General features: G+C 31.6%; 5 protein-coding genes across 6 annotated transcripts in view; 1 reads left to right on the forward strand and 4 right to left on the reverse strand.

Annotated features, from left to right (window-relative positions):
- Positions 1-19,124, forward strand: part of LOC116777482 (flotillin-2) — a 127,573-nt gene that overhangs the window by 95,211 nt on the left and 13,238 nt on the right. The window lies entirely within an intron of this gene.
- On the reverse strand, positions 691-3,858 carry LOC133319966 (glucose dehydrogenase [FAD, quinone]-like). Its single transcript, XM_061526369.1, has 4 exons — positions 2,332-3,858; positions 1,842-2,072; positions 954-1,689; positions 691-878 (listed from the first exon to the last, which is right to left on the reverse strand). Exons 1-4 carry the CDS (start codon positions 3,856-3,858, stop codon positions 739-741), a joined length of 2,634 nt encoding a protein of 877 aa, XP_061382353.1. The 3' UTR covers positions 691-738.
- Positions 4,946-7,673, reverse strand: LOC116777479 (glucose dehydrogenase [FAD, quinone]-like). Of its 2 annotated transcripts, none has more exons than XM_061526220.1 (4): positions 7,577-7,673; positions 7,332-7,491; positions 6,611-6,781; positions 4,946-5,652 (listed from the first exon to the last, which is right to left on the reverse strand). In XM_061526220.1, exons 1-4 carry the CDS (start codon positions 7,598-7,600, stop codon positions 4,967-4,969), a joined length of 1,041 nt encoding a protein of 346 aa, XP_061382204.1. In that variant the 5' UTR covers positions 7,601-7,673; the 3' UTR covers positions 4,946-4,966. The 2 variants fall into 2 exon arrangements, with proteins under 2 accessions (XP_061382204.1, XP_032526929.2); XM_032671038.2 differs by having other exon boundaries at positions 4,946-6,456.
- LOC116777480 (glucose dehydrogenase [FAD, quinone]-like) lies at positions 8,894-11,750 on the reverse strand. The gene is made up of 3 exons (XM_032671039.2): positions 11,498-11,750; positions 11,117-11,250; positions 8,894-11,052 (listed from the first exon to the last, which is right to left on the reverse strand). Exons 1-3 carry the CDS (start codon positions 11,667-11,669, stop codon positions 9,532-9,534), a joined length of 1,827 nt encoding a protein of 608 aa, XP_032526930.2. The 5' UTR covers positions 11,670-11,750; the 3' UTR covers positions 8,894-9,531.
- On the reverse strand, positions 13,867-18,661 carry LOC116777475 (glucose dehydrogenase [FAD, quinone]). Its single transcript, XM_032671030.2, has 5 exons — positions 18,423-18,661; positions 17,051-17,121; positions 16,404-16,548; positions 15,689-15,859; positions 13,867-15,496 (listed from the first exon to the last, which is right to left on the reverse strand). The coding sequence occupies exons 2-5, from the start codon at positions 17,114-17,116 to the stop codon at positions 13,986-13,988; spliced, it is 1,893 nt and encodes a 630-aa protein (XP_032526921.2). The 5' UTR covers positions 17,117-17,121; positions 18,423-18,661; the 3' UTR covers positions 13,867-13,985.

Below are 19,124 nucleotides of genomic sequence, written 5' to 3' on the forward strand. Positions count from 1 at the left end.
CTGCTCTTGAAACAAAATTATCTATTATTAAAATGTTTAGATTGAAGAAGGATAAGGAAGGTTATAATTTGGAATGTAGTTTCTGTGTGCTATAATGCCAATACCGTTCGTTTAATAAACATTAGTTTGGTTATATTTTCTTTACTTATTTTCGTGTTGTTTTTTTCTATATGTTTTTTTTTTTTTCAGAAATTACTAGTTAAAAAATAATAGAAATAATGTATGTGCTTACAAATAGGTACACGGAGTTGCAAGTAGTAATTAGTGAAACCTGATACGAATACTTGTTGGTTTAAATATATGAAGTTTTTTCTCAGAAAAATTTATAAATCTGGCCTTGAACCGGATCCTTATAACCATTTCAAAATTATAATCCGAACGCTAGCATTAGCCATCACAGTTAAGTAATTATAAATGTTACCGCTTACTGTTAATGCTATTGAAAAAAACAGTTTCGGCATTTATATTTGCTGACAAAATCTCTAAACATGTTTTAGTGTTTTTAAAATTTCCTCTTTGTCATTATTTCTTGTATTACGGATCTTAGATAAAGTGTTGTCATGTCTTAAACGTACATACCTATAATATTATATTGTTAATTTATTATATAAGGAATTTATTAAATAAAACTACTTTTTATTTATAACTTCTTATCTCTAAAGTAATCTCAATAATGATAAACATGTTTAATTCATAATAAATAGATTATTGTAAAGGGTTAAATGTTACATTCTATTTTTAAATATCTATTTCAATTTTATTCCCGTTATAGAATAACCAGTGACGACATTTTTTATTTTGCTCTCTTCGGCTATTACTGTAGAATTTTGGAGATATTTGTTGTGTTTGATCAATAAACGGAGGCACGTATGCAATATCTGGAATGTGTACATTTCTTTGATCATGTTTTATAATATTTTTTGAAAATTTTGAATAATCATTAGTAAATTCACTTGGATTATAATTGTAGTATGGATACGGCTCATATAAGATATTTGGTATTGTAAAATCGAAGGAATAAGGCAATATATAGTTAGTTGGTTCGGGGTAATGATTGAATGTCCGTTCATAGTTATTGTAAGGTGTCATAGCGTCAAAGTCTGCCTGAGAATTAAGAAGATCCTTCCCACGATTTGAAAAAGTATTTAAATAATTGGGAATATATTTATCAGTATCTTCTATAAGATATGGATTGTTGGTCGATTTAACTGAATTATACTCATTAGTATCAGTTTTTATTGCAATTAGATCATCCTCTGTTGTGGGTGAGCCCCGATTTTTTGCATCAATTACAAAGAGCTTATTGTTTTTGTCACCGTGTTTATTTGAGTCATGTTTTTCTAATATATTTCCTGTTCTTCCATAGTTTAGGTTAATATCTTTCGGTAAATGTGGAAAAAGGTGACTTATTTCTGAAAATAAGTTTGGCAATGTTTTCGATTCTTCAATCTTTCTGTAATTTGAATTTTGTTCATTGTGTAAATATACTTCTTCGGAATTTAAACTGCCTGTTTGTTGGTTATTTTTGGTATCACTGTCTCTTAAATCAGTTCTCACTTGCTCATAATCGTCTTTAATCATGTCTGATGCCTTTTCTGCTATCATGATTATTGGAGCATTCGTATTTCCGCTTACTATTTTCGGCATTATACTTCCATCAACCACTCTTAAGTTACTTACTCCGTACACCTGTCAATAAAGACCGGGTCTTTAGATTAATTATAGTAACAATTAGCTAAACCTTTTTGTGTTATTTTCTTACATTTGCAAATTATTTTATAAAATATCTTCATGATAATGTTATTTAGAACGAAAAAGCTTGTTGTTATAATAATACTCACCCTTAGTCTAGGATCTACCACAGCATTTGGGTCTCCGCGTGGACCCATAGCGCAGGTACCCACTGGATGATATATTGTTAAAGTATGGTGGCGTGCTTGACATTCCAAATGTTCATCTGACATCAATGGATGTTCCGCACATCCAGGGTTACGATTCGGGTTAGGTCTTGCATTTAATTCTTGCAGCGCTGGTTGTTGAACCAACTTTAGTGCTATTCTAGCGCCTTCGGTCTGAAATTATATGAAAAAGTGGTTCAATAATGAGTTTTCTTTTTCTTTATATAATCTTGCATATGTAGTTTCTTTTAAAGGAAATAAAAATACTAACATTTAGATTTATGTTGATTTACCCTGACCGTATAACATTTATAAAATGTCATTGCAAGAAAATCACGTATATAAAATAACTTTAATCGTACAATTAACATTGCTATATATCTTTTCTTATGTGAAAACTATTCAAACGTAATATTACCAGGACATAACTTACCAATATTTTGACATCCTCTGGCTCTGTGAAATAGTTTGGATAGATCAGAGGAGCGGAAAAGGGGCTTGCATCTCTTAACTTTATGTAGCCGCGACTCTTAGGTCTTAAAAGCAAGGGAACTATAGAAAATGAGGAGTCGTAAAGGATGTCCTCATACAATTCAGCATAAGTTTCATCCGATATTCCATTAGCACGTTTCCCAAACAATCCACCATCCATATTGTCTGCTGTCGGAGCAATGAAAAACTGTATATCCGGATAGTCTTCCGCTGGATCCTGGTACTTTGTGTTTACAAATGCCATAGCTTCCGCCTCCATCATGCTGTATAATGGTCCGTTTTTATTAATGGTGAAGTCAATGAGGCTTGCTAATGAAACTACTGTGTTCAAATTGAAGCAATAATCGGTTCCATTAGTATAGGGATTATCAAATAAAAATGAATGACCGCCCATGGCGACGTGATCCTGGAGATTCTGGCCAACACCAGGCGAATTTATTATTGGATGTATACCGAGTTCCTCCAACTGTTCACTGTCACCAACCCCAGATAACATCAATATTTGTGGGGATTGTATCGCCCCAGCTGATATAATTATTTCCCCACTAGCCCTTATAACATACGATTTTTTGTGTTTGGTAAACTTTATACCATATGCAACTTTTAGTTCATCTATTAATACTTTCTCTACAAATGAATGCATGCTCACATGAAGATTGGGTCTTTTACTCGCCGGTCTCAGATAGCCTTTTGCTGTACTACAACGAAGACCATCACGAATAGTAGCATGAGATCTAGTAAATCCAGTTTGCGTTTCGCCATTTACATCTAAAATGTTGTAGCCAAGTTGTACACCAGCTTCCAAAATTTTACTTGTAATTGGTTGCTGGTAACGAAAGTATTCAACTGTTATCGGACCACCAGTTGAGTGATAAGGACTATTCTGGTACTCTGGTATTTTCATATCCTCTGCCTTAAGAAAATACTTCAAAACATCATTATAAGACCAACCTTCGTTGCCCATGTCAGCCCAATTATCGTAATCTCGTTTATTTCCTCTTATATAAAGCATAGCATTTAGTGTGCTAGAGCCGCCCAATACCTTCCCTCGAGGCCACTTGCACATTGTATTATCCATACTTAAGCAATATTTATCACTAGGTTCAGTTAAGAATTGCCAATCCACATTCGATGTTTGTAGTGCAGGAAACATTACCGGTACATCTGATAATACATTTTCGTCTGGTCCCGCCTCCAAGAGAAGAATATTCCATCCAGGATTTTCTGATAAACGGCTTGCAACAACAGAACCCGCTGATCCACCTCCAATAACGATAAAGTCATACCACTCATACAAGTCCTCCGGCTCGCAATCCTTTACTCTGTTTTCTGCATCTTCTATATCAGGACGATATAAATGTATCACTAAACGTAATAAAATAATGGCTCCAAGTCCCGGTAAGAGCCCGAACATAATTCTAGTACTAGAAACTAAAGGTTTAATGGACGCAGGATTGTGCCTTGCCATTGTGCTCAAAGGATACGTATGAAATCACTGCTCTCATTAAACAGATACAGTTTGAATAACGCAATGTAATTTGCAGATTAAGAATACTTTTACTTATTGTTTGCTTAAATTACATCACCAATTATTTTGCACAGAGTAATATTAATGAAGAAAAAATTCGTATTCCAATCGCATAAAATGCTAAAGTAGCATAAAAGTATTATTTACACAGAAAAATATTAGGTTAACCAGTAAAATAGAAATTAATATCTCACTACGAATCTGAAATAGTATCCATTTTAGCCAACTAAACTTTAAATTACTTTTTGATTTCTATTATTAAGCGGTTATATATTTTAATTGTTTGGTATAATAACAATTCTCTGTGTTGAATTAACCTACATCAGTATGTGGTAATTTTGTAGTCAGCGTTTTGAATTCAGTTGGCTCTTTTGATATTTTACAATAAAGATTGTGCGTTGATTTGACCCAGATTCATCCGTCTTTGATTCTATATTAACTCTCTTTCTTGCGATTTTTTTTATAACTAATATAAATTGAACCTCTTGGTTAGCAAACTGACTGATAGTTGGACAACAAAACTAATATAAATTGAACCTCTTGGTGAGCAAACTGGACAACAAAGCGTTTTTATGAGGATTCTGGTTTTTAATTCGAGATGAGAGGGTATTAAAATTTTAGACCCTAATATGTAGAGAAGCTATAAATAAGTGAAGTTTTGTAAAAAAAACTAGAAAATAACTTGAATAATTGCAACAGAAACTAAATTATTAGTCTACAAGATTTTGTCTAGATTTCGAACTCTTTGTTTGTACATACGCCTGGAGAAATAAATTAATACGTTTGTTAGACGACCAAAACACTATATTAACATGGAATTAATTATTAAATTTTTACAATTATTAATATGTCGCTTAGTTTTTGTGATTATTTTTAAAACAATAATAATATTTTTTTTTTTATATAATAAAATATAAAGCGAAGTATTTGAGAAGAAATTATTTAATTGAAAAATAGATAGAAATTAAAGTCACATTATGACAACAATGCCATATATAATTATAAATATTTATTACATCTTTAGTAGACGTCAATTAAATTTAGTTTCTCATTTTTTTTTCCAGAATTTTTTAATCATATCACTTGCTTTCTCTGCAATCATAATGATAGGTGCATTTGTATTACCGCTCACAATATTCGGCATTATACTACCATCTACAACTCGTAGACCTTTTACGCCATATACTTTAAGTTCGGGGTCAACAACAGCATTAGGATCGGAATTAGGACCCATTTTTGCCGTTCCGACCGGATGATAGAAGGTAAATGTGTACTGTCTAATCATACACTCCCAGAACTCATCAGTGAATTTTTTAATTGCTTTACATGCGGGAAATATATTTTTATTGAATTCTGAATTATATTTCTTAAAAGCTGTTGTTTTGGACAATTTATATCCAGCCTTGACTCCTTCGATTAAGGTTTTCAAGTCTATATCTTCGGCTAGGTAATTTGGATGGATAATGGGATAGTCATGAGGATTTGAGCTCTTTAATTCAATGTATCCTCTACTTTGTGGACGCAATAATATCGGCATAACACTCCATGTGTCTTTATAGTTTATTGGCTTAAACACAGCATCATAAAATTCATTTGTTAGACCATGGACTTTTTTTAAATTTCTTCCACCGTCGGAGTTAGTTGCGCCGGGTATAAAATGAAACTGTATGTCGGGATAGTCGTGTGACGCATTCGCGTACTTTGTATTAATAAATGCTAGTCCTTCAACTCCGCCTAAAATGGTAAATGGTCCATTACGCGATATCAAATATTGGAAAAAATATTTTGGTTTCAGCATCCTTGTTTCTACAATAGAAACCGGTTTGTTTATAGTGAATGCTAAGCCGCCCACACTGACGTGGTCTTGGAGATTTTTACCCACTTGAAGATTTTGAATTATAGGTATTTGATGTTTTGACAATTCGTCTCTTGGACCTATACCAGATAACATTAATAACTGAGGCGTATTTATTGTTCCCGTTGACAAAATAACCTCTTTTTTAATTCTAATTTCATATTTTTTGCCTCTTTTTTCAAATGAAACACCGGATACAGTTTTAGTTTTAGGATCTATCAAAATCTTAGTTACAAATGATTGTTTTGATATATGTAAATTTTTTCTATTTTTAGCCGTATCTAAAAAGGCTTTTGCTGTAGAACATCTAGCTCCGCGTCGAGTAGTCCCCTGAGCGAGAGTAAATCCAGTTTGGTATTTTCCATTGATATCTCTATTTTTATAACCTAATTCTAATCCAGCTTCAATAAAACTTGTTGCGAGACGAGTATGATATGGTACGTCAGAAACAGTCAAATATCCTCCCGTTCCGTGATATTTAGTGTGAGCATAGTTGGGATTTTTGTTATCTTCAGATTTTTTAAAATAGGGCAGTACTTCTTTAAATCCCCAGCCTTTATTACCTAATGACTCCCAACCGTCGTAATCTCTACTGTTACCTCTTAAGTATAACATGTAGTTTAGAACAGAGCTACCGCCTAAAACTTTTCCTCGAGGCCAATTGCAACTGCCGTTGTTCATTGCTGTGATAAATTAAAAGAGTTTTTTTTTTGTTATCATTTATAAATGAATAAAGGCAGATGTAACCATTTGCAATTTTATAAAACGGTACATTATTAGGTGAAGATTCGATACTGTCGTAGTTTTATTAATAAAATTATTTTTTAGTATTGTTACCTAGACATGTTGTTCCTTGCGGGCTTGTCTTATATTGCCAATCTTGATCTCCTAATTGAAATTCAGCAGCCAGAATTGGAATATCGGTCAATATGTTCCTGTCGCTTCCAGCTTCTAAAAGCAATATGTTCCAATCTTTTATTTCCGACAGACGATTTGCCACCACAGCTCCTGTAATAGGTGCGTTCTGTTAAACAAACTTAACAAAACTATTCTATTATTTTGTTTAAAGTTTTAATATACGAATGGTTCTCTAAACCGGAGAAGTTAATTACTATTATGAATACTCAAAGAATATTATTTTAACTTAATGAAGTAAAGTCGTAAACGAAAGCCATAAAGAAAATAGAATAAAAAAAATCTGAGTAAATTTGAATATCAGAGTAGCCCATTGCAGGTTGCCATCCATTCAAGTGCCATTAGGTCAGCAGAAACTTTTGCGAGGATTCCGTCTTTCTCGTGAAGTATAAATATAAAATAAAGGTTTTCAGTCATGTAAGTCTTCAAGTTAACTTAGTTATATTTTCCCACAATTTCAAGAGATTAGTGATCTGAGCATTTTAAAAATAAAAGCTATTGCTAGACTGTCTGACCTACTGGTCGAGCTACAATTTGATTCTTTTAGGGTTCCGTGTCTTCAATTTCAGATCCGGAACCCTTAAAAAAAGTCATTAAATGATAACCAATTTTTTTTCATTTTATGGTTTATATAATTTCTTACCAGCAGATCCAGCCCCAACTACAATGAAATCATATTCAGACATTAGTCGACTTTCTTGAAAAATATCTACAAACACTGTGTCTAATTTTATGTCTTTAATCCCAAATGCCTGTGTAATCACCAGTCTCAAATGTATTAATAGGTACTTTAAACAAATTATCTAAAAACACAACATTAATAAATAATTGAATGAGTTAATTTAGGTATCTTAACGTATTTTAAATGTAAATAAAAAAGAACGGTACCTTCAGATTTCTAAAGAACATCATATTTACATCTACCGCTCACCTTTCCCCTATAACAAAACATTCTGTGAAATAATGTACACAAAATGTTTTTTTTTTATATATAACTGTTTAAATCAAAGTAACATGGACGTAAAAATGTATTTGACACACTTTAATAGGCTTCCGTGTCCAATTAGTTCATTGTTAAATTAAGGATAATTAGGCGAATAAATCGCAATAACACAAGACAAAGTTAGAACTTCCTCATAGATGAATCCAACATATGCTTCATGGCACAACACAGAATAAAAAAAACGATTAATATCTATATCTGTGAAAATGTTTCTTTCATAGAGAAAATACCTACGTATTTTTTTATTCATAAACTATTCTAAATAATTTCTTGTATAACTATTTACTTGAGAATAATAAAACTGCAAAATTAAACTGTCTTCACTGAAATAAGTAAATTTGTTTTATTTCATAGTAAAACTTACCATCCTACTAATATTACAAATGCGAAAGTTTGTCAGGATGTGTGGATTGTGTAGATCTATGTATGAAAGTGTGGATGTTTGTTTCTCTTTCAGATAACAACTTCGTTTAAATGTTACATCTTAATTTTTAATATAGCACCGACATCAATATAAGTCATAATTTAAGACCTTGACTATGATTTATCTCGAATTTCTTTGTAGTTCGTGCGGAATGACGGCATTAATGTTATATTGTCTATAAAGTCCCGTGACACTGTCTGTAAAAGTCGCCGCTGGTTGATTATTATGTCGTTTTAATACGCTTTATAAAAATATTTCTGACCCCATTTCTCAAGTAAAAAAATGTATAGAGAAAAATGATCTGTTTTAAAAAAAAATTATATATGTTATGACTATTGCATATATAGTATATAGAATTTAATTTTCGAACTATACACGTGTATTATTTAGCCTTTTTCTCAAATCATCATATATAATATATGTGTTGTATGTTATATGTATGTGTTGTCTTTTAAACTGTAATCCTTGTCATACCGTGATTAGGATAGCAAAATTTCAAGCCTACAACTTATCAATAAAAATTTGTCATAGATATACATATATTTTTTTTGTTAATATGTCTTTTGCGCAAGGGAACCATTTATTTCCAAATATTTTTATGAATTACATAGTTTGTTAAGAAATATTTAATTGATCAATGTTGCTTATACGAATGCGATGCCGTTGATTTTAGAATGACGAAAATTATTCAAGGTTATTTTTTTCTATAATGAAACATCCCGATGGAACATATATTTCTTTTGATGAAAATGTATTATTTATTTTTAGATATTTTTCATGGGCCATTTTTACTTACTTATACGATACTTTATTGCGGCCACACTTGCGGCCACACATCATAGCGAAAGTGGCCACAATAAAGTATCGACATTTTATTGCATTTACAAATTATAATTTAACTTTTCAATGATTTGGTCAATTATAGGTAGCTAGCTATAAAGGAGCCGAGGATAAATACAAAATAAAAAATTCTGACATTACAAAAGTGACAATAATGCGAGAGATGGTAGAATTATATAAGTTTATATAAAAACATATTACGATCAATCCTTGCGAAATAATATGTAATGATTGCGGAAAAGGAAATTATTGAGACACGAGTTACATCTTCTCCTTAACATATATTACAAATATCGATAGTAAACCTTAGATGAACTAAACGCTTATGCTTTATATGATTTAAATACCAAAAAAACAGCCATAGCACTTAACAAACGTATCATTATCATGATCAAGATATTAAATTTTCATCAGACTCTTGCCTTTACTTTTTTTTATTTACATAAAACTTTAAAAAATCTTTATTTACACAAATTTTGTTTGAAAGATGTAGATAAGCTTTTAATTTACACACAAGAAATATATTCTCTAAATAAAATAAAATTATAGGTGTTTGATTATATAACTGTATAATAATTACAATTCATTTTTTAAGACATATTTCTTTTTGACAATGTCGAATGCTTTTTCGGCGATCGCCAAAGTCGCTGCCATAGTGTTACCTCCCGGTATGTTAGGCATTATGCTAGCGTCAACAACTCTGATGTTTGGTGTTCCATGAACAATTAATTCAGAATTTACAACAGCAGACGCATCTTCTGGTGGTCCCATCTTGGTAGTACCGACGGGATGATAAATCGTCGTCGCCATATATTTTATATAACATTCCCAATATTTCTCAGTGTCAAATGGATATATATCGCATTCAGAAATATTAATATGTAACAATTTTATATTGTATTTCTCGAACGTGGAGGTTTTTTCGAGTGTGTGAATAAAATCAATAGCCTCTATCATTGCTAGCATGTCGTCAGAATGTTGAAAATAATTAGCATTTATAATAGGTTTTGATAAATCACGTTCTGAAAGAAATATATCACCCCTAGCCTTAGGATGCAATAATGTCGGATAAATGCCTAGAATATCGTTTTTGTAGTTCAACGCCTCTATGGCTTCAATGATTTTTCTTTTATAACCAATGCCTTCTAGGTATGGCCTTAAAACAAAATTGTCGTTCTTAGTGAAATATGTGTAGTGAAATTGTATATCTGGATAATCTGATACGTTTTTCGTATTTATAAAACCCATGTAATCTGTTAGACCGATGTTTGATATTGGTCCCGATTTCGTTAACATGTACTGTAACAAAAACATTTGAATAACAGAAGAAGGCAGTTCCATTTTTATATTGGTTTTAAGAAATAATGGAAGAATAATATGATCTTGTAAGTTTTTTCCTACGGGTGAATTTAAGATGATATCGATGCCCATAACTTTAAGGTGATCTTTAGGTCCGATTCCTGATAGCATAAGAATTTGTGGAGTTGCAATCGAACCAGCTGCCAATAATATCTCTTTGCTAACATCAATTTCCATGATGGTTCCATCTTTGTGGTGTATTTTGACACCAGTAGCTCGTTTAGTTTTTGGGTTAATTATAACCTTCTCTACCTGCGTATTTTTCATTACAGTCATTTTTCCTGCCTGGTTAAAAAATGCTTTAGCTGTGTTCATACGTTTCCCATTTCTTGTTAGCAGTCTCGTTTTCTTGGTCCCGGTTAGGGCTTCATGATTTTCGTAATTATAATTTGCAAAAGATAATTCTTTCCATGCATTATCTAAAATTTTATACCATTGGTTTTCGTATCCGCTGAAGTGAGGGTCAGTAATATTAAAAATATTTTCTATTTTATCGAAATATTTAGACATTTCCTTGTATCCCCATCCCGGGTTGCCTAACTTTTCCCATGTGTTATAGTCTTTAGGGTGCCCTCTTAAATAAATCATCGCATTAATAGAACTTGATCCGCCGAGTCCTTTTCCTTTACTCCAAATGCATTTTTCATTATTGAAACCCAAACAACTCTCCCCACGTCCCTCTGTTGTATATGACCAGTCATTGCTTGAGTTTTGATTTAAAAATAAAAATGCTGGGATCTAAAACAGAAATAGACTGCGTAATATTAAAATTATAGATGATAAAATAAGACTTTAAAGCTACCTCACTATCAATTCCGGGATCATCACCAGCTTCAATCAGAAGTATATTCCAAGACGGATATTGCTTTGAAAGTCTGCTGGCAATTAAAGATCCAGCAGTTCCTGCGCCAACGACTATGAAATCAAAAGATATTCCTGAAAATTAAAGACATGCTTGAAGGAAACGCATCTGTACATTACATTGCAGTTCAATAATTATATTAAAAAGTGTAGTCTGATGGACAAGCAATATTTAAAATGTTATTCTTCTAAATAACTATGAGTGGGAAAAGTATTTTTAATGGTTATACGCCAACAATGTGTCTGGATTTTCATTTCCGAGAATCATTTTTTGATTTGAATAATTAAAGATTATTTGAAGTCCTCTCAGAAAAACACTTACCAGATCCTTTATTGATGATATCATAAGCATCGTCTGGGGGCCATTTATAGTCATCCATGATTCCACAATGTGCGGTAATCACCGTTGTAACTGCTTTTAAAAAAAGTTCTCCAGCTGTGCCACCAAACGATAACGGGCATGTTGCAGTTATATTTGCCGCCAGAGATTCCATGATGATGTTGTTTCAAAAAATTAAAATATATTACACCTTACTCATATGGTATAAGTGACCGGTAAATATAGATTCGTTTAGTTCAAGTCCGAGACACTTATGTTCAGCTTCAATAAATACTCTTTAGTTACTAGTACTATGTAACTAGATCTCCGACTTCTTTAATTCCATAGAGCAATAAAATCCAGATTAAGGTAAACTTTGTGTTTAAGCATAGATATGGTAATTATATTAGTATGAAAACGACAATTTATTAATTGAGTTTTCAACAGATGCTTTATTTCCATCCAGCAATAACTGTTAATTCGTGAATGTGATATTAGACATGGCCATCAATTATTTTAACTTATTTTATATGACAAACTTTTTTCATAAAATATATTGTAATCATACAAATTGCAATTAAATAAGTGACATCCTGTTCAATTCGCTTTTTTTGTGAGCGTAGCGCAACGTTTTCTATATTTTTCCTCAAAAAGTTATATATGTTTCCAGAACGTTTGCATAATTTATTATATATGATTTGGAACATAATTTGTTGACTCAAATTTGGGCTTTCGTGATTTCTTTGTTCATCTCATACATATCTTAGAATTTTAATTTATTTGCTTTGGTTTTATGGATAATTTTTTTATTTTATTTTAAAGTAATATCAATTATCTTATTTTATTCTGTGTCAATCAATTATTTTCAAGGTCTGTGCACGGTTTGTAAATATCTATAAAAAAAAATATTTTTATGAAAAATCCCCAACACGTTAACGATCTGTAACAGCCACTTAAAAGCAGGTGACAGAAATGATATATGTTATCGTTTAGAACATTTTAAGTGCTTCTGACATTAATGACTGCTCTTCAGTCACACTTACGATTCGGATTATTTCTTGCATAAGTTCCCGTTGTGCCAGCTGTTGAACCAACTGGTTCTAAGGCTGTTCTATCGCAACCTTTAAATTTTCATAGCAAATAAAATATATGGTTTTAAGTCTCGCTGTTTAAGTATATAATTGTTGTGATTAATAAATTAAACAGTGTTACAGGAATTAGATATGATATTATTTTCAATTATTCTGTGGCGAGTGACTTTGCACTCATGTGACCGTGGCTCATCTATCAAATGTCAAAGTGATTGAAGCGAGACTTATTACTATCTATCAATGACTAGTATTGAGGTTCGATTTTACTTTCGAGTAAACTTTAAAAAGTTTTGTTTTTATATATTTCTATCTTTTATAAAAATAAATACCCAAATTCTTATATTTTCCATTTTCAAGTAAATGTACAATTTTATTGAGGTATCAATTATTACTTAAAAATTGTTTATTAATCACAACATAAAATACAAGATGAAAAGCATACTTTATTCTATAAAATCGAGAACAACTAAAATTATCTCTGGAAAAACTAAGGATATATATTATTAATTGGTATTAGAAATGTCTGGTCTATTTTCCAAAACTTATCGAAGTAATAATTGTTATTTAATTTCAAACTTTAGATTTTTTATTTTCACACGCTTTTTATTACCTTCACCTGTATGTTTGTATGTTTGTAATTGACTTCCTTGAGCGCGATTTTGGCCCACTTTAAACGGCCAGATTTCGTTCGAACTTTGTAGATTTATCGAGGACCGATGACAATACACTAATTTGATGAAATTATTCCATTATAATTTGCAAAATATGATTTTTGTTAATTTATATAATTTTCATCTATAGTCGATAGGGTAAGAAACTTAATTAATTTATTAATTGTAACTAAACGACTCTGAATTAATTAGCCATTCGCATTCTATGATCTACAATTGTCGAAGAGAATAAAAAAAAAATATAACTCAAATAATTGATTTTCTCATACGTTACAGTGTTTCCGGAGTTTCATTCATGACGGACAGGAATTTTTTTGACCTATTCTGATATTTGTTTCCGTTTCTATTGCACTAAATTAATTTTTAGCAAGTATATAATTAATCTCCATTAAATCATCTCGACAATAGTATGTAAAGATCTTGATTCCGTTAACTAACAAGGCTATACTATACTAAAAATAGTTGCCAAAATGAGGCGAAAAAATTTTTTCAATAAAGTTGCTTCAAAATTAGTAATTGGATAGTATATTATGAAATATTACATTTTATTTTTATTATTAAACACGTTTTTAATATAATGAAGTCAATAAATCAAAATAAAACAGTCCTCTTAAACTTAAACATATGTTTATTACATAGTGTTTACTACCTAAATGATTCTCAATTTAAATACCTATAATAAATAAATAAATTACTTTAAAAATAATAATCTTGTGTTTGTACATTTAATCATGCATAATATCTAGAAATTCGTCGTTTCAGCCAGAAGTTTTTGATCATATCACTGCCTTTTTCTCCAATCATAATTATAGGTGCGTTGGTGTTACCGCTAACCAGATTAGGCATTATGCTTCCATCGATAACCCTTAGACCTTTGACTCCGTATACTTTCAGTTCGGGGTCAACTACAGCATCGGGATCCCAATAAGGGCCCATCTTTGCGGTACCCACTGGATGGTAAATTGTGCAAGTGTACTGTCTTATCATACATTCCCAAAAACTATCAGTAAATATTTGAATATGGTTGCAAGCTGGAAAAATATGTTTGTTAAACACAGACGCATATTTCTGAAAGGCTTGTGTTCTTGATACAGAAAAAGCAATTTTTACACCTTCGACTAAAGTCTTTATATCCATCTCGTCAGTCAGATAATTAGGATATATGTATGGATAATCATAAGGGTTAGAACTTCTTAATTGAATATAGCCTTTACTTTTTGGTCTCAATAACATAGGTATTATACTCCACACATCTACATTGTTCATCGGTCGGAATACGGCATTATAAAATTTTTCCGTCAGGCCGTGTATTTTTCTCAATTGACCTCCTCCATCAGAATTTGTAGCTCCTGATATAAAATGAAATTCGATATCAGGAAAGTCATCTGACGCGTTCACATATTTTGTGTTAACAAAAGCTAGACCTTCAACACCGCCCATTATAGTTAGTGGTCCTTCTCCAAGTACAGCATATTCCATTAATGTACTGACAGTATGTAGTCTATTTTCAACAATCGATATCGGTTTATTTATCATAAATGCTAATCCTCCTAGACCTATATGATCTTGAAGATTCTTTCCAACTTGAAGGTTTTGTATCAAGGGTATTCTATGTTTAGCTAGTTCATCTGCTGGACCTATTCCTGATAAGAGTAGTAACTGCGCAGAGTTTATTGTTCCGCCTGAAAGAATGACTTCCTTTCGAGCTCTTATCCGATAAACCATTTTATTTTTAACAAATTCAACGCCAAATGCGATTTTAGTCCGGGGATCTATCATAACTTTCGTAACGAAGGAATTTATCGATATATGTAGATTTGCTCGATCTTTAGCTGGCCGTAAAAATGCCTTGGAGGTTGAACACCGGCTGCCTCTTCTCAATGTTCCTTGGGCTACCATGAAACCAGTTTGGTTTTCACCATTTATGTCTCTATTTAGATAACCCATTTCCAGACCAGCATCTATAAAACTGGATACGAGAGGTGTATGATACGGCGCTTCCGATATCGTTAGGTACCCTCCTGTGCTATGATATGGTGTTTTGGCCAAATAGGGATTCTGGTTATCTTCAGACTTTTTAAAATAATAAAGGACATCGTTATAACTCCAACCTTTGTTTCCTAGCGATTCCCAAGTATCATAGTCTTTTTTATTTCCTCTCAAATAAAGCATATAATTTAGCACAGAGCTTCCTCCTAGAACTTTGCCCCTCGGCCAATTGCAGCGACCACCCTCCATAGCTGGAAAATCATTGTAAAAATCATAATTATTTTTCATAATATTATAATATCTTGAATTCTGTGTCTAAAGTGATGTGTACTAATACGCTTTTTAATGTGTAAATAATACTTCACTTAATAGTCATAGATGTAATTATTAAATTATCATTTTAATTGATATATTGTAAAAGATTTTTAATTATGTTTATTTACCCAAGCAACTGGTTCCTTGAGGCTCGGTCTTGTACTTCCAGTCCAGTTTGCTAAGTTGTAAATATCCCGCTAGCAGAGGCACATCAGATATTTCTGTTTCATCGCCACCTGCTTCCAAAAGTAGCACTTTCCAATGACCAATTTCGGATAATCGGTTTGCTACTACTGCTCCTGAATCATTAAAAAATCATTTTAATAAAGGATACCCAATCACTAGTATTATTTTAATTTGTAGTCTGGATGAGTGATTTCTAGGTATAAAAAGGCTTTAAATAGAAATATAAGGAAAAGAAAAGTGAAGATACAACATTATCTTTCTTTTAATAAAAGCGTGCAGTAAATATCTTCCGTAAAAGTTGGTGCAAAACATAATAAACTATGCAAATAAGTAGCGATGTATTTTGATATAAATATTTCCGTTTATATCTTTCTCATTTACATACAAACTAAATGTAAAAATTACAAATTGTTTTCAGTAACTGTAGTCTTTCGAAAGAAGTGTCTATATATAAGGAATCAGTACATTTAGTCTTAGTTGTCATCGTTAAGGTACACAGCTTTAACAGTATTTCACTTATAAGTCTCGCACTTTATAATATTATTTTAGATGATCGAATGAGAAACGGGAAATTCTTTGTATACATACGGTGACGAAGCAAACTTGAATAATTCATATAGTGCTTTTACTAAAATAACATAATGAAATTATAATAACCAGCTGATCCAGCTCCTACAATTATGAAGTCATACTCGAGCAGCAACCTTGAGTTTGGAATATCAGCAGGACGACCTTCAGGATCCGTTTGATCAAACTGGTAGTAGGCTATCGCTGCTACCAACATTGGAATAAACCATGCCACCTGAAACAGGAAACAATAATAGTCATACATTTTTCTATAGAAATTTATTTGAAATTGAATGATAAATATAACTGTTTTTTATAGAGTTACCTGACGTCAGAACAGTTTATCAATAGCTAAATGTTTGTATTCAGTTGATATGTATACTAATAATATAAATATTCATGAATTCAAAATCGGAACGATAATTTTATGAAACAATTTAAGGTCTCGTTGGTTTTCTGACAATATTATTCAAACAACGTGTTATGATGTGTTTGATATTTTTGTTGGTCAGGTTTACTAAGGATATTTCTTTGAAACTATACTTTATAGCGATACTGTAAAATTTTTGATGCAATTGTTGAATACCGGTGCAACCTTTTTTGTAAATTGGGCTAGATTTTTTTTGCGTTAAGTAATAAGTACTTTAGAACATTTCTATTCGTTTACACATTGTTTTATAAAGACTGTCAATTTCTTTAAACCACTACAATATACGTATGAAATCAATCTAAATTACCTGGGTGCCAGCAGCGATGGCCGTGCCGGACAGCACGTCCGCAGCTGCTGTCACTATCGAGCTCATTGGACCTGCAAACAAACGGTATAACGTCTTTCAATGTCCTTCTTTTGAAAACTTGTTTATTAATAGATAATAAAGACTAAAGAATTATCCAAAGGCCTTTCTTTATTCGTTGTATCATGGTTAGTGAAGTCAATTTTATGTTGATTGCGGAAGTGCATAAAATCGGTAATTACTGGTTTGCCATATGAAGATGCAATAGATATTATTTACAACAATGATAATAATACTTTTAACAATTAATTTTTATTTTAATTCTATAAATTTTGTTTATTATTATCGCTCGGGTTCTAAAATTAATTTCAATTTCGTTGACTAACACACTTTACGCTTCATAGAAATAATCAAGTTATCTCATATTAGTAGAAAGTGAATATTTCCTCTTTATTGACATGTACAATTTATATGTACGTATGTATTTGTATCCAGAATACAAAGTTGTTCCGGTGAAAATAATTAATGGTTATGTAACTTAAATTTCAAACTTCACTCTACTTGAATATTGATTGTGTTGAGTAATAAAACCTTTGTCATAGTGAGTTTGATACTTATCATACACCACTGTTTGTACCACATTAGGTAATGGCATCATTGGAAGGATTTACGACGGAACAAATTGAAGAAGGATTAAAAATTGTTTATTTCCAAAATAAATTATAGAGAATACAATTCAATGAGTTCAATAGTCTAATCTCCTCCAGTATTTGAATTATTGTATTTGTTTGTTGTATTACGGTAAAATTACCTTAAAAAAAAAATTACAAAAAATTTTTTACTTGTTTTAAACATTTATGATTTTCAAATACTAAAGAAGTTTCTTAATTGAATAAAAAAAACTCAAAATTACTTTTATTTAGTCACACAAATATGTTTAAAAGTAAAATATTGAAGTTGACACTGTGTTACAAATAACGAGCGTGTATTTGGTTTACTTTTTGGACAATTGATTGAAATGTGACATACTTAAGATTGTCCATGCCACGAACAAGACATCGTAATGGTTTGATTTACCACTGTCCTTCGAGAACAATTACTGCAGTATGAATTGGACTGTGGTTCAGCCAAAAATGGTTGTCCATTACAAAGGAATATGGTGCTAAATAAAAAATTAGGTGAAAGGTTCTAGACACATCTAGAAAAGCGCCGCTTAATGGAAATAGTTTTGTAGATGTTTTCGAGAGATTAAGTTGGAAAAATTATGTGATATAAAACGTAACCGTATATATGACCGTCATTACAATACAATGTCGTGACATAAAAAAATAAAATGCTACCTGCTATAACTGTATCTATCATTTTAGTCACTTACCTTAATGTCCTACGCTTTCACAAAAAAAAAAAAAACAAACCACATTATCAAAAAGTTCGATAGCGACCTACTAGGTCTGTTTGTTTCATTCTATTAAATGTCGGATTTCCGTTACGAATTAAAAATCCGTACTTTCTTTACACAGTTTTTCGTGTATTTTACGCGCTATTTATTCGTCTGCTAGTGTCAGCTAGCGTCCGATAAGTCAGATCGCGTGTGACGAGCACTTTCTTCGAGAGTCGGAACGTTACTCCTGCGCGTGTACCCGTTATGTTGTACGGGGAAATGGTGGGAGGACATTGCTATGAATCACTACTCACACACACTTTTTTTTGTGGGAAATAGATTTTTTTTGATATGACTCAATGGAGTTTTTTTTTAACAAAATATAAAAATTTTGGTGCAACATGAGTCGATTATGATTCATTTACAACTGTCGATATATGATTTGGAAAAAATCACAAAATAATTCGTTGTCGCCTATTATTCGGATTTGACTGTATTGTTTACATATTTTTTCCATTGTTGACTCTAAATTAAATTTTAATAATTATTTAAAGTGTATGCTGAATGTATACACCAGAGTCGCGTGTAAATCTTAGCATTTTAGTAGACAGGCTAGTTGATAGTGAAAGTGAAGATGTGAGGTTAAATTAACGACCATTGGATAATTGAATACGGAGTATAGCAAAAGATTAAAAT

This window comes from Danaus plexippus, chromosome Z (genome assembly GCF_018135715.1).
Source record: "Danaus plexippus chromosome Z, MEX_DaPlex, whole genome shotgun sequence".
NCBI lineage: Eukaryota > Metazoa > Arthropoda > Insecta > Lepidoptera > Nymphalidae > Danaus > Danaus plexippus.

Bases quoted from the DNA above. Each gene is read 5' to 3' on its own strand.
- LOC116777480 (XM_032671039.2), bottom strand. From the start codon at position 11,669: ATGGAATCTCTGGCGGCAAATATAACTGCAACATGCCCGTTATCGTTT. The intron at 11,251-11,497 runs GTAAGTGTTTTT...TTTAATTTTCAG, and splicing joins TATCATCAATAAAGGATCTG to GAATATCTTTTGATTTCATA. The intron at 11,053-11,116 runs GTAGCTTTAAAG...TTTCTGTTTTAG, and splicing joins ATCCCGGAATTGATAGTGAG to ATCCCAGCATTTTTATTTTT.
- LOC133319966 (XM_061526369.1), bottom strand. From the start codon at position 3,858: ATGGCAAGGCACAATCCTGCGTCCATTAAACCTTTAGTTTCTAGTACT. The intron at 2,073-2,331 runs GTAAGTTATGTC...ATATAATTTCAG, and splicing joins CAGAGGATGTCAAAATATTG to ACCGAAGGCGCTAGAATAGC. The intron at 879-953 runs GTGAATTTACTA...TACACATTCCAG, and splicing joins ATACTACAATTATAATCCAA to ATATTGCATACGTGCCTCCG.
- LOC116777475 (XM_032671030.2), bottom strand. From the start codon at position 17,116: ATGAGCTCGATAGTGACAGCAGCTGCGGACGTGCTGTCCGGCACGGCC. The intron at 16,549-17,050 runs GTAATTTAGATT...TTCCTGTTTCAG, and splicing joins CCATCGCTGCTGGCACCCAG to GTGGCATGGTTTATTCCAAT. The intron at 15,860-16,403 runs GTTATTATAATT...TTAATGATTCAG, and splicing joins TGTAGGAGCTGGATCAGCTG to GAGCAGTAGTAGCAAACCGA.
- LOC116777479 (XM_032671038.2), bottom strand. From the start codon at position 7,600: ATGATGTTCTTTAGAAATCTGAAG. The intron at 7,492-7,576 runs GTACCGTTCTTT...TTGTGTTTTTAG, and splicing joins TGTTCTTTAGAAATCTGAAG to ATAATTTGTTTAAAGTACCT. The intron at 6,782-7,331 runs GTAAGAAATTAT...CACCTATTACAG, and splicing joins AGTTGGGGCTGGATCTGCTG to GAGCTGTGGTGGCAAATCGT.